General features: G+C 38.4%; 1 protein-coding gene across 6 annotated transcripts in view; it reads left to right on the forward strand.

Annotated features, from left to right (window-relative positions):
* The first annotated feature begins 750 nt into the window (after positions 1 to 750).
* MAP3K20 (mitogen-activated protein kinase kinase kinase 20) overlaps positions 751 to 13,984 on the forward strand; it is a 230,073-nt gene continuing 216,839 nt past the window's right edge. For 4 of the 6 annotated variants that reach the window (XR_013172859.1, XM_077154165.1, XM_077154166.1 and 1 more), the window contains exon 1: positions 751 to 914. Coding sequence is in view for 3 of the 6 variants with exons in the window: in XM_077154165.1 (XP_077010280.1) it covers positions 808 to 914 (107 nt within the window). In the remaining 3 variants the exon portion in view is untranslated. Of the gene's footprint in view, positions 915 to 13,354; positions 13,425 to 13,508; positions 13,625 to 13,984 lie in introns of those variants that run through there. The other 2 variants (XM_077154170.1, XM_077154169.1) reach the window with 2 other exon arrangements.

Here is a 13,984-nt window from a genome sequence, read left to right on the forward strand (position 1 = left end):
CTACCCTTCTCTCTATTGGCACAGTCCCACTGGAGACATCCCCTTCAACCAGGCTTCCTTGTGTATTCTACAGCCCTGTATCAATGCTTATGGGTAGCCCTCAGCTGTGAACTTTGGCCAATGTATTTAACTTCTGTGAGCTTCCACATCTGCAAATGGAAATTGGAATACCTCCCTCACAAAGGTTATGGTGAAGACTGAGTTAAGGTATCTAAAGTGCCCAGCATACTGAGTGCTTGGAGCTCAAGAAATATTAGTGTCTTTTCTTCCTTTCTGCTTTGAGAGACCACAGCAAAGCATACTTTAAAACATTCAAGGACTCCTGAGAATCTTCAGCCAAATCAAGTATGGAAGGATGGAAAAGGAAAGAAACTTATACAGGTGCTTTGACACCAAAATGGGATGGAAGGTTAGTTCCATAGGCCTGTATGACACATGTGGTTAGTATCCCAAATTTGGGTTACATGCAGTTTTGCAAAGTTCTTGCTGCAATAATTGAGCCAGGATATTGAATTTTGTATATATATGTGCTGGTTTTGAATTTGTGGACCCCAGAAAAGCCATGCCTTTTAATCCTCATTCAGCATTGCTGGATGGGAGTTTTTAAATTATCCATGGAGATGTGACTCACCCAATTGTGGGTGGTAACTTTTGATCAGATGGTTTCCATGGAGGTGTGTCTCCACCCACTCAAGGTGGGGTTGCTTACTGGAGTCCTTTAAGAAGGAGGCATTTTGGAAAAAGCTACAGAGTCAGCAGCCTGAGACCTTTGGAGATGAAGAAGGAAAATGTCCCCAGGGGAGCTTCATGAAACAAGAAGCTGGGAGAGAAAGCACGCAGATGCTGACAAGTTCACCATGTGCCTTTCCAGTTACGAGAGAAACCCTGATTGTCATCGGCCTTCTTGAACCAAGGTATCTTTATCTGGATGCCTTAGATTGGACATTTCTATAGGCTTGCTTTAGTTGGGACATTTTCATGGCCTTAGAACACTGGACTGGCAACTTAATAAATTCCCCTTTTTAATAAGCTGTTCTGTTTCTGGTATATTGCATTCTGGCAGCTAGCAAACTAGAACAACACACAATAAAAGTTAATTGCAGTGGGACAGAAAATATTTTAAATGAAAGAGGGAGGAGAGGTGAAAATAAATGTCCCAGACTTCTCTTACCAACATTTAAAATGTTCATATTTGAAAGAGTAGATCAGAAGCTAAACCAAAGGATAACATACATTTTTTATACATAGGTCACATTAGAAAGTAGATTTTAATCTAGCCTGGCTATTCATTTAGGTGTTCAGTCTGTGTAGCCTAGAATCAATTACACAGTGTTGTGAGATCCCTCCTAAGAAAGTAGCTCTTCATTAGTAGTTCTAATCTTTCCTCCAACTAATGTTCACAAGCCATTATAAAAACCATTTTTATTTCTGGTCTCAGGAATTAAATTGTAGGTATAAACCAAAGTGTACATTAAATTAGGGATTATTACCTGTGGTACTCTATGGGAACCAGGTGATGCTGGGTCATTTTAATTAAGAATTCATTTTCAATAATAGCACAAGCAAATGAATAACATTAAATCAACACTGAAACAGCTGGAGAGGGATGGGGTAGATTATGGGAATAACCCAGAGACTCAGTTGTTTCATAGACTTAATGTGCAGAGTTCACTTGTGTATTAGGAAAAAACATCTAAGGAACAACTATATAAACTCTCTATAATAGGGGGCATAAAAATCTTTTAAGCACCAAGAGAAGACGATTGCTGCAAGAAAAAAAGAAATTCTGTACTTTGATTTAATACAGAGTTTTAAATACAATGTTTTCTGAATGTTGACTTTGTTGGAAGATAATTTTCTGGGATATACTGATTCAGTAATTGGAGCTTTTCACCTGTCAGCTCAATGGCCATGTATTGAACACACATTATGTACCAGATACATACACCCAGTATTTTGTTTTGAATACCTGAAATGAATAGTCTCACTATTTTACTGATGAGGAACTACCAAGAGAAATTAAATATCTTGCCCAAGGTCATATGCTCAGATTATGGCAATACTGGGATTTTTGAACCAGGTATATCTGATTCCAAAGTGCATTATTAACAACAAGGTTACACTACTTGCCTCTCTTTTTGTCACTAAGAGAATTGATTATGCAGACTTTTGATGCCACAAAATAAAAATAATAGAAAAGAGTTCAGGAATCAAAGCATGAGATTAATTTTGCTGAAATATTTTAAGCAAAATTAAACAAGAGATCTGAGATGCTTTTCTCTAAAGTCTTAACTCTCAGAATAGAAGTTGGTGTGTGTGCATACATATAAATCCTCATCATAAATATCCGACATATCATATGCCATATATCAGATATTTCCATAAGAAACCTTTATTTTCACTACGCACGAATCTTGAAGCACCATGTAAAGTTTTCTAGTCACCATAAAGAATCCACTCCTAAGCAGGAAAGAGCATCAGTTGTATTTAAAATGCTTTATCCCTTAAACTGAGTGGTTGGCCTATCGATTTTCATATAATTCTCTATACCTTATTTCATTAGAAAAATGGCTCTACTGAAATCCAATATGGATTTACAAATATTTTGTAGAAAAGATGAAGAAGGGGGTTTCATTAAAGAACCCCACAGTATTTCATTTTTAAAAATTCTCATTGGACATATCTTCTCTTCTTCCAGATCTTTCTTCTTTGCTATCTGTACTCTGTTCTCCTCTTTCTACTCCCAACTTCCCCCACTCCCTCAAGTTTGAAGATTATTCTTGGGTACCCTAAACTTGCCTCCTTTTTCACACAGACCATTTAATTTTCTCAGAGCTTCTATTTCAAACTTGAAAATCTCCATCTTGGCTGAGGATTAAAATATTGTTTACACTGAAAAAAACAGAAGACCCTTCTGTTACCAGGATCCACTCTCCTTAGTAGAGCAGTATAAATGAAAAAAAAAAAAGTTATAATAGAACATAGGGAAAATAGTCTTATTTAAGGTGAAAACTGACTATAGTTCCTTCTGCCTCCTAAGGGTGGATGTCATAATCCATATCATTCTTGAATATAAATAATCAACAAATGACAGAAATGTCTGAGAAAACTAGTACTTTAAAAGAAAAGAACAAAGAAAAGTAGAGAAAAGCTGACCCCAGAAGAAAGAGAAATAATTCAGGTAACTGAATAATAATATTAGGAAATTTATAGCATGTGAAAAATGATCACTAATAATATGAATAGCTAATTTTACTGAATACTTACTCTGGGCAAGCCCTGTGTTACACACTGTACCTATACTGACTTTTCCTAACAAAACCCTTATTATAATTCCCATTTCACAGATGAAGAAACTGAGACTTAAAGAGGCTAACTAACAATACACAAGGTCACATAACTCATAAGCAGTAGATCTGGTCTCAATCTAGATCTATCTAATTCTTTTTTTTCCCTATGCTATACTGCTTTAATCTTTGTTTTAAACATTCTGAAGTCCTCATTAACATTTGTCCTGGGTCATCAAATCATCAAATTTTCATGTAATAAGATGATTCACAGTTCATCCTGACTTGCTTAAGAATCTGGGAAAGGATGAGAATTTGAATTTGGTCCCCTTCTCCATATACATATACAGAAGGCTACCAAGAAGCTGAAATCCAACCCAGGACTTCAACGATAACTGTGAATTTCATTCTGTAGCAAGGTGACTACCTTAAAACTTGTTGCATCCACATTAATCAGGACCAGAAATTTGCTGACCATCTATAGATATATGTGAGGCAACCTCCCCCAGGGGCTGGGGATGTTAGTCATAGACATCAAGCTGCGTAATATGACACACTGAAACCTGTTAGAGGGGTTTATTTAACTAAGTTGTGTAGCAAAGTGATCCAGATAAACTGGTTGTATAGACAGGAGGAGGCTGGCTAATTTAGGTTGAATTATGATTACTCAACTGGGTAATTCAGTTGGTTTTTAAAAATCTAAATGCCTACCACAATGATTTAGTAAGGCTTGCTCTACATTAGCTAAGGGAAAAACAAAGACAGTTATCCAGTCATTTCTACTCTTTTATTTTTTCCTGACAAATGGCAGCGAGGGGAATTTTGACAAACAATACTTTTAGTGAGGCACAAGTGTGTTTGTATGCATACGGTTATGAGGACATGCTAGAGAATTAGCTCTGCTCTCCTCTCCTCTTTGTAGTACATTCCTTCCACTGATAGACTTCCTAATGTGCACCTACATGTATGTGATTTTACTCTCTCCGCCAGGGAACAAACTTTATCATTATGGGAAGTTAAAACCATTTCTAAAGAAAAAGTTGAAGGTGGAGAGAATCATATGGAGACATCATAAAATGAATGAATGAAAAGAATGGAGTGTATATTAGGATGGAGGAACTAAGTGAGAGGAAAGAATAGTAAAGTGTCCTCCTGAAGAATCAACTGTCAGAATCTACAAAAATTTATAGAAGACTAATTGTCCTGGATGGAAAATTAAATTTATAAAGAACCTGATTTAATGTTTTCAACCAAAGTCTCTTTAAGACTTCAGAAAATAAGAACAAAGAATAAAAAAGAGTTTTCTATAGGGAAACAAATTTTACTTGGTTTTACTCTGCCTTGTTCTTTCTAACTCAGAGGTCAATGGAATTATTTTTAACATCTAGGGCATAGGAATGTATTTTGTTTAGTTCGGGAAATTCTAAAACATAGATATTTTTCTCTTTGAATCTGATACTCAGAGCTTGATTATATTGAAAGCAAAATATGAAAGGTCTCTTGCCTTAAAAATTGGTGTTTGTTGAAAGCTCAACATGGAAAAGCTTATGTAGATTCGGCTTCTATTTCTCAATGAAAACAATGTCTTGTAACTGCGTTTTACATGTTTCAATAAAAACAATAACTTTTATTTTCTTTTATAGCACTGTTAAAACACTTTTGAATGAATTATCTCTTTTGAACTGGATAACATCCCAAAATAGATAGGAAAGATAGCAGTGTCCACTCAGAGATGGGGAAACTTAGACTCAGAGGTTAAATAAATTTCTCAAGGTGGAAAAGAAAAGATTACCATGAGATTATATTTCATTAATGCTACAGAAAATAAAATCTCAGAAGAGAGAGAAAAGCAATTATTTCCTGGAAATATTATGTAGAATCATGAAGACTAACAATGTATAATGGTTTAAAAATGCAATAAATGAACATAAGTAATGAATAAGTGGCATGTAAGAAACTTCATCTCATTGAAAATGAAAACTAGCATTATAAAAGACCTAATAAGTTGGATGTTTGACATGGAGTGAAACAAAGGCTCAATAACTCTCATTCTCTTGTTTGAATGTGGCATGTCTAAGTCTATTATAAAAAACAAAGTTACCCCAGATTCTCCAGGAGTCAAAGACTCAGTGAACAGGTCTATCTATCTATATGCCTTCCCTCCTTCCCTCCTTCCCTCCTTCCCTCCTTCCCTCCTTCCCTCCTTCCCTCCTTCCTTCCTTCCTTCCTTCCTTCCTTCCTTCCTTCCTTCCTTCCTCCCTCCCTCCCTCCCTCTCTTTTCCTTCCTTCCTTCCTTCCTTCCTTCCTTCCTTCCTTCCTTCCTTCCTTCCTTCCTTCCTTCCTTCCTTCCTTCCTTCCTTCCTTCCTTCCTTCCTTCCTTCCTTCCTTCCTTCCTTCCTTCCTTCCTTCCTTCCTTCCTTCCTTCCTTCCTTCCTTCCTTCCTTCCTTCCTTCCTTCCTTCCTTCCTTCCTTCCTTCCTTCCTTCCTTCCTTCCTTCCTTCCTTCCTTCCTTCCTTCCTTCCTTCCTTCCTTCATCCATCCATCTATCTATCATCCATCCATCCATCCATCCATCCATCCATCCATCTATCTATCACCCATCAATTATCATCTGTCTATTCATCCACACACATATACATACATCTATATATATACCTATTATATACATATATTACATTTACTTACTTATGAAAAACATCTAGAATCTATTTTTCCTATTGCATAGGAAAATAAAATATTATGGTTATAAAATAATTTTCTTAATGTAGAATATTTCTTAAATGAGTGGAAGAATATCCACTGAGAAATAAGACTTAATTTCTTTTTATTGCTGTGGGTTAAAGTACAACAATAGCTCTAACTCTGCTATTGCTGTGCATTTAAAGCCAAGATGATAACTGTATTGAAAAAGAGGGAAGAGAAAAATCAATAGATTATTGCTTCAGTGGCGCTCACAACAGTGCTGATTAGAGAACACAAATGGACTGCATAATAGTAAAATAACTATAAACTGGGTATGGATTTAAGCCTATGTTAAGACCATTCTTAACTGCCTTGTATCTTTAGAAAACATGCATGGAAATTACAACAGCAAATTAAATCTATTCAACCACAAAATTTAATACATAAGAAATAGCATTTATTAATGATCTGGAAGAGGGAGTAAATAGCATTTTAATGAAATTTGCAGATGATACTAAATCGGAAGGTGTTACAAACAACAATGTGGACAGAAGCTTAATACAAACAGACTTTAAAAAGTTATTAAAAAGCCAATGGTAGCACACAGATACACAAAAGGCAAGCAGAATTTATAAAAATATTTGTTGGAGAAATTTTAACTTGAGAAAGAATAATGCATAAGAAGTATGGATGCAAATGTCACTTCAAATGTGACCAGGATTTTCTGATTAAATAAGTTGTTAAGTCCATTTTTGCAAGGTGGTGGGCCAGTTCCTGGGATGGAGTCAGCCCTTTATTCTTCTATTTGTCCTCTAGTCAGACAGGAAGAACTGAATCACTTAGCTATAATTTTTTTGGCAAGTAAGGAGAATGAAGGAAACACAGAGACCAGACATAACGTCTGAAAATGGAAGACCGAGGAAATGACTAATGAAAACAGACAATTATGTATTGATATCATCTAATCATGTTTGTAATGAAGGGCCATGAAAAAACAACAGATACTTGAAAATCTGATAAAAAAGATGGTACTTAATTATTTATGAACAATTAAATGGAACTAATAATTCCCTTATGAAATATAATTACTGCTTTTCCAGATATCAATGATAGAAGATCTCTCCTTTTCTATCACAAACTTCTTTCCTAAATCCAAGAAATTGAAAATATTACTGGAAATCATAAGGGATGCTATTGTTGGCCTTCTTAAGACTTTTGGATGTTTGGGTCTAAGAATTTTATTTATTCAAAAAACAGCAACATGGGTCTCCTGGAGGCCCTGGTGACTTTAAGAAACTAAACAATGTATCTATGAATTTTATCAACTCACTTGGGGTAGAATATAGTTATATGGGGGTGAAAGTTCATCTCTATTATTGGATCTATTAAGGCAGGAATCTTAATTTCAGAAACTGGACTATATTCAGAACATTTTACAGTTTATATAATTATATTAAATATGCTTTCCCTTAGATTTCAGTAATCTTCTTTTTTGAATAGTCTGCCACCACACCTATGAGGAAAGCAGAGTAGAACAGTCTTGGTAGCCAGGTGTGACAATGAGAGTGGGAACCGATGTAGGAAAACCCGAGGAGAAGGTGAAGGTACTGGGAGAGGGTTCAATGGTAGAGGAACTGGAGGTGGGTCTACTTGTAGAGACACCTGGGGATTCTCCCTTCTGAGTACTTCAGTAATGCTTTGAGGTTTTCTTTTACAGATGTCTAGGACTCAGTTCTTAAACTATTAATTACTACAAAGTAGTCAGAAATTATAAGGCTAAAATCTTAAATCCTTTGAATGTCATATTATCTAAGCTGATACCAGTTCTTTGCAGGCATTAAATTGGTAAATTTTATTTCAAGAAATTAGACCAAAACATTTAAAAGTTTTGCAGAAAAATGCTAGCTGGAGGCATCTGCTAAGACACAGAATATATGGAATTTTCCCCAACTGTACATGAAAATTTTCAAGTAGATACTATAAATATTTGTTTTTTTCCATTTTTTTTTGGCAAAGGCTACATCCTTTGATGAAGAACTATAAAGACTCCTAGGTATTTTATATCCCCTTTCTTTATCAAAACTTATAAAACTACATTTCTCCCTACATACAGTATAATAAAAGAAAACAGACTATTCGATCATACAGATCCAGGTTTATTTATATCCTGACTTCACCATGAATCAGCTATGTGAAATTGAGGAAGTTACTTGGCTGTCTTGAATCTTCTTTCTTTTATCAATGAAATAAATTAATTAACTAATATAAGGTTTTCAAAATTACTAATAAAATGCCTAACAAAATCAGTGTTCTTACAGTACTAATTTCCATCCTTATTCTCTACAAGTAAATTTTCTGATAGTTAAATGTAGCTATTTGAATCATATTCCAGTTAAGAATTCAATTTCTTTTATTCATGTATTCATTTAATAAATATTTATTAATTCCTTACAAGCAACTTATGTCAGTAAGAAGTTAGGTTACACAGACATAATATAAGTGTATCTTGCCCTTAAAACTCAAGAATATGAAATGAGAGGCAAAATATCAGGGAAAAAAGAGGTGATCAAAAGTATTACAGGACTCCAAAGAGAAAAGGTTACTTCTTGAGGAGACTGGAACATTTTTACGTAAAGGGAACATTTTAGCTGCTCCTTGAAGGCAGAGAGGTAATTAGAAGGAAAGCAGGGAGTTTAGAAAGCAAGTGGTTCAGACTGACATGAGCATGAGGCCCATAAAAACGGGAGATAATGCTGGGGAAGAAAATATGTGTTAGATAATGGAGGGTTTTGAATGTGCACTAATGAGCTTGGACTTCATTTAGCAGGCAATGGGGTGTCATCAAAGGTTTCTGAGAAAAGTGTTAAGGCCCAAAGCACTTTAACAAATTCAAGGAATAAATAAACTTCTTAGATATCTGAGTAAAGATATTGTCATGAGGGAGTAATAATCATAGTGGTATTAATAGTAGTAGCAATAATAATGGTGATGGCTAAAATTTACTCATTAAGTGCAATGCACCAAGCTCAATGTTTTACTCAGACTCTCTCTATGTAGTCGTCACAATAATCCTGCAGATAGCTTAAATCATTACCCATACTGTAGGGCAGGAAAAAGTCTTGGCAAGCTTGGGCAACTTGACTTCCTTCAGGAGGTAAAAGGTGATGTTTATTTTTTTATTTATTTTATTTTATTTAAAGGTGGCCTCTTTAAGTGTTTATTCTTTCAGATCAAGCAGCTCTCAAACCTTTTGGTCTCAGAACCCCTTTACACTCTAGAAAAATCACTGAGCTTTTATTTATGTGAGTAATATCAATATTTCCATGTTATAAATTAAAACTGAAAAACTTTAACAGTATTTAAGACAGTAAACCTACTTTGTGCTAAACATAAATAACCTATTTTAATGAAAAATAACTATTGTTCAAAATTGGAGTGTCATTGTTTTATTTTTGCAATTTTTAAAAATGTGTGGCTTCATAGAAGATAAATGGATTCTCTTACCTGCTTCTACAATCAATTACAGTATCACACATCATAGCCTCTGGGAAATTCCACTGTATATGTGTGAGAGAACACAGTGAAAGGGGGAAACGGTATCTTAGTATTTTCATGAAAACAGTCTTGACCTCACAGACCCTTGAAAAGGTTTGAGAACTGCTTCTTTAGAAAGTCTAAAGATGCTTGTTGGGCTGAGAGGGAATCTGATGCCTCAAAAAGCAGTGTAATAAGGGTGCACAGGTAGTTCAGTGGTAGAATGCTCACCTTCCATGTGGGAGACCCAGGTTTGATTTCTGGACCATGCACACACACAAAAGCACTGTAATAACTCCCAGATGTGTAAATTTCCCTGGCAATATGGGACAGAACTCCCAGGATGAGCCAGGACCTGGAATCATGGAATTCAGAAAGACTTCTTGACAAAAGGAGGAAGAGGGAATTGAGACAAAGTTTCAGCAGTTAAGAGAGTTCAAACAGAGTCAAGAGGTTATCCTGGAGGTTATTCTTATGCATTATATGGATATCCCTTTTTAGTTTATGGTGTCTTGGTGTGGCTAGAGGACGGCATTGTATAATGATACAGCTTTTACAATGTGAGTGTGTGATTGTGAAAACTTTGTGTCTGATGCTTCTTTTATCCAGAGTATGGGCAGATAAGTAAAAAGAAAAAATAAGATAAAAAATAAATAAATAATGGGGGGGCAAAAAGGGTAAAAAATTGGGTAGATAGATATACTATTGGACAACAAAAGGGAGGGGTAAGGGGTATGGGATGTATGAGTTATTTTCTCTTTTTCATTTCTTTTTTTTCTGGAGTGATGTAAATGTTCTAAAAACAATCATGGTGATGAATACACAACTACATGGTGATATTGTGAGCCACTGATTTATACACCATGTATAGAATGTATGTGTGTGAAGATTTCTCAATTAAAAAAAAAAAGGTAGCATAACAAGGCAGCTGCATGGGACAAGGAAGAGAGTGCTTTGCAAGAAGTCAAAAAATCTGAGGTGTGATATCTTTCCTGGCTCTTCTATGGCTCTCCTGTGACGTCTGAGAACAGACTATGTCACACAGGTCACAAGGCTCAGCAAGGTGTCCAGCACTTGGTACATCCTTATTGAATGAATTTTGCAAGTCTCCACGAGTCTCTTGCTCTGCTCCTCCTTTCAAAGGCCTTGAGACCTATGCTCAAACAATGAGCTGGACTAAATTAGTGATTTTGAAATAATGGCCACTCATCATAGAAGGATATTGGATTATGTGTTAATGTCCCAGGGATTCAGAGTTGTAAGGCACCAATGTTGAATAAAAGGTGGTTATTTCTTAGTTATGATTCAGACATAGATTACTCACAATCTAAGACTGAGAACTGAGATAGCTAGAGAAAATGCCTAAAAGGCTTTTGTCACAGCTCTTATCATCTTAAGGGGAGAAAAGGATACTTGGAAAGCTTTTTTAATTTTAAATTGCCTTTCTTTCTGTCCTTAGAATTTATATCTGCATTCCTCTGCCCTACTGATAGCTGGTGGCAGTTCCACAATTTCTATTTAAAAGGGGCCTATTCTTTAAGCAGTATTCACATAACAAATACACTTTCTTTACTTAGATAGCATGTTGATTTTGGAGGGTGTTCATGGATGTAAGAGGGTGCTAAGGACATCCAAGCCACTCCCGTGCTGAGGGTACATCTATTTTTAGGGTGGAGGCGTTTGAAGTAGAGGAATAGGAAAACTTGATAAGAGTTGTTTGACTGGGTCTCTTTTGTTATTGTTATTTACATTATAAATTTATCCTCTGCCTAGTGAGAATTAACCAATATGCTCTCAAAAAGATTAGAAAGTTTGACAGAGCAAGAGTCAGTCTAGGGGATAGGTATTAGATTATTTATTAGTTCTGAGGCTTTAAGAAATCAGGATAGTCATAAGGAAATCAGTAGCTTGGTGAAAGAAAATCAGACTTGTGGCAATTAGTTTATCACACAACTGTTAGGTATTTATTTCAGCTATGGACAGAAACAACACACTGTAAGATATGGCCTCATGAAGCTTGCAGTCTAATTGGAAAGACAAGAGAATGCCTACCAGATTATCATTTAAGTATGTTTCTGAGACTACTATTTAGTGTTCATTGACCCTGCTGGTTTATCATTTAACCTAATAACATGGGGTATACAGAATGAAGGAAAAATGGATGGGAAGGAAGAAAACTGTGGGTAAAACATTAAGGCTTTTAAGGCATGCACTCCAAATTTAAAGCTACAGATAGTTTTACAGCTGGAACCTGTAGTGAACAGCTAATCTGAATCTATTTTGCAGAAGAGAAAATTGAGTTCAGTCTAGTAAAGTTCCCCTGCTGGTAAATGGTAGGACTAAGAAGACAGGTACTCTTGACTCTCTTCTAGTGCCATTTTCATCAAAGGAACAATTAAAGTACCTTTGAAAGTGAAATAAAATGATTGGAGCCTTCTTATACCCACCTCTTTGCTCAAAAGTCTTAGTTTCCCTTTGATGGTTATGTGAATTATTTTTAAAATTTATCTTTTTGTGGCAACATATATAAGTACAAAAAATTTGCCATTTTAGCTAGAATTCTTTGATTACCTACATGAGGAATTATTCTTCAGCATTAAGGTTTTCAACAGTTCTAGTTTTACCAAAATAGAAACCATCATAAAATTCCCAGCCCCATCAAAGAAAAAATTCAATCCTTAATCTGTATAGACTAGAACGTTTTCTCTTAACCTATATTCATCCAAGGATTCACTTTCACATCTTTAATCTATATGGCTGACTTACAAATTTTGTTTCTTTGCTGACCGCTCTTTTGAATTTCAGTCTCATACCTCAACTGTTGTCTCTCTACCTATTTTGCCTCCCATGACCTCAAACTCAACATGAAGCCAGTTCCTCTGCACACATCCCTATTTCCGTAAATGACACCATCATTCTTCCATTCACACAGGTCTGAAACCTTGGCATCATCTCTGACTTCTTCCCCTTTTCCACACCTAGCAGGTCACCAATTTTTGTGCCTCTTCCTGAAAAATGTCTCTCAATTCCATTTCTTCTTTTCTAATCCTATTTTCTACACTTCAGTCCAGGCTTTCATGATTCTACAGCCAGGCGGTAACAGCATCTACCACTCTGCCTGTGACACAACCACTCAGACTACTCTCTCTAGCGCACCTTTAAAACAAAAGCAAAGACACGAACACCTAAGTTTCTTCAATTGTAACTTTCCATGGCTCCCCAGGGGCCATAGTGGATAAAACTCAAATTCAAGATCCTGAATGACATGACCCATACCTAGGCACCACGCCTCACGCTCTTCCTCCAGAGAACGGGCTTTCCAATCAGCAATTATTTTTCTTCCCAATACTATTTCCACCCTTTGCTTACATCTGGAATGGATTCTACTCTCCTACTGTGAATTCTGCTTTGTTAAAGCACGCACCAAGAGCAGCGGTTCGGAAGCACCTACTGATGGTTCCACCGTGGCAGCCTTCAGCCATATTTCCCCAGGAATATATTTGTATACCTAGCCCTTTCCCAACTAGATAATTAAGTCCTGCAGGGAATGAAGCGGGCTCCTATCTCTTTGTATCTCAGCGCCTACCTCACAGTAAAAACTGATGAGTTGAAGGACTAGGTGGTGTTGCCACCAACAGATGTGAAAGTGAGGGGAAGACTATTCCTCCCCCACTCAGTATTCCCCACAACAGGGCCGGAGTCCTTCAAGGGCCAGCGCGCCTCCCTGGGCCGCGACCCCTCCACCCCCATCCCGGCCGCCGGCCTCGGGGGCGCGGGGCAGACCGAAGCCCTCGGGGGTGGAGGCCCGAGAGGCCCGAGCGCGTTCCTCACGCCCCGTTCCCCGGCGTGTCTGCGCTGCCGCCGGCCCACGGGCAGCGTGCCGGGCGAAGGCAGGGAGGCCTGGCCGTTTCGCGGTGGGAGGTAGGTGGTGCTGTTGCGGAGACTGTCTTCCTCATTGGCGCCGGGCGGAGAAGCGGAATGTTTAACTCCTGACTCGGGCGGAAGCGTGGGAGCCGCACGGGCCGCCGTCCTCCCGACCCCCCGCCGCCGCCCTCACCGCGCGCGGGGCTCCGCGCCCCTGGCTGCTGCTCGCTTCCCCACCTCCCACCCCCGGGAGCCAGGTAAGGGGTCAGGCTGGAGGCCGCGGAGGGCGAGAGCGGGAGGGAGGCCCGCTGCGCTCACGAGTCTTCTCGGGGTCTCGGGCCGAGGCCCTGCGGCACCCCGGAGCCCCGCGAGCCTGCGGGCGCCCCCCGATGCACCCCTCCCCGCCCCGCGACCCGCCCCGGCGGCGGTGACCTAAGCGAGCGTTCCGGCCTCTCGCGGCGTTCGCACTTCGCGCGGCCAGGAGCGGCTGGGGAAGTTCGGGCCGACCGGCGAGAAGTTGGCGGCGGGAAGAGCGGGGCACACGCCGGAGCGTCTCAGCTCCGCCTTTCGCGGGCAGCGCGGGCGTGGGGCGCTTACCGGCCCACATCGTGCCGCTC

This window comes from Tamandua tetradactyla, chromosome 3 (assembly GCF_023851605.1).
Source record: "Tamandua tetradactyla isolate mTamTet1 chromosome 3, mTamTet1.pri, whole genome shotgun sequence".
Lineage (NCBI taxonomy): Eukaryota > Metazoa > Chordata > Mammalia > Pilosa > Myrmecophagidae > Tamandua > Tamandua tetradactyla.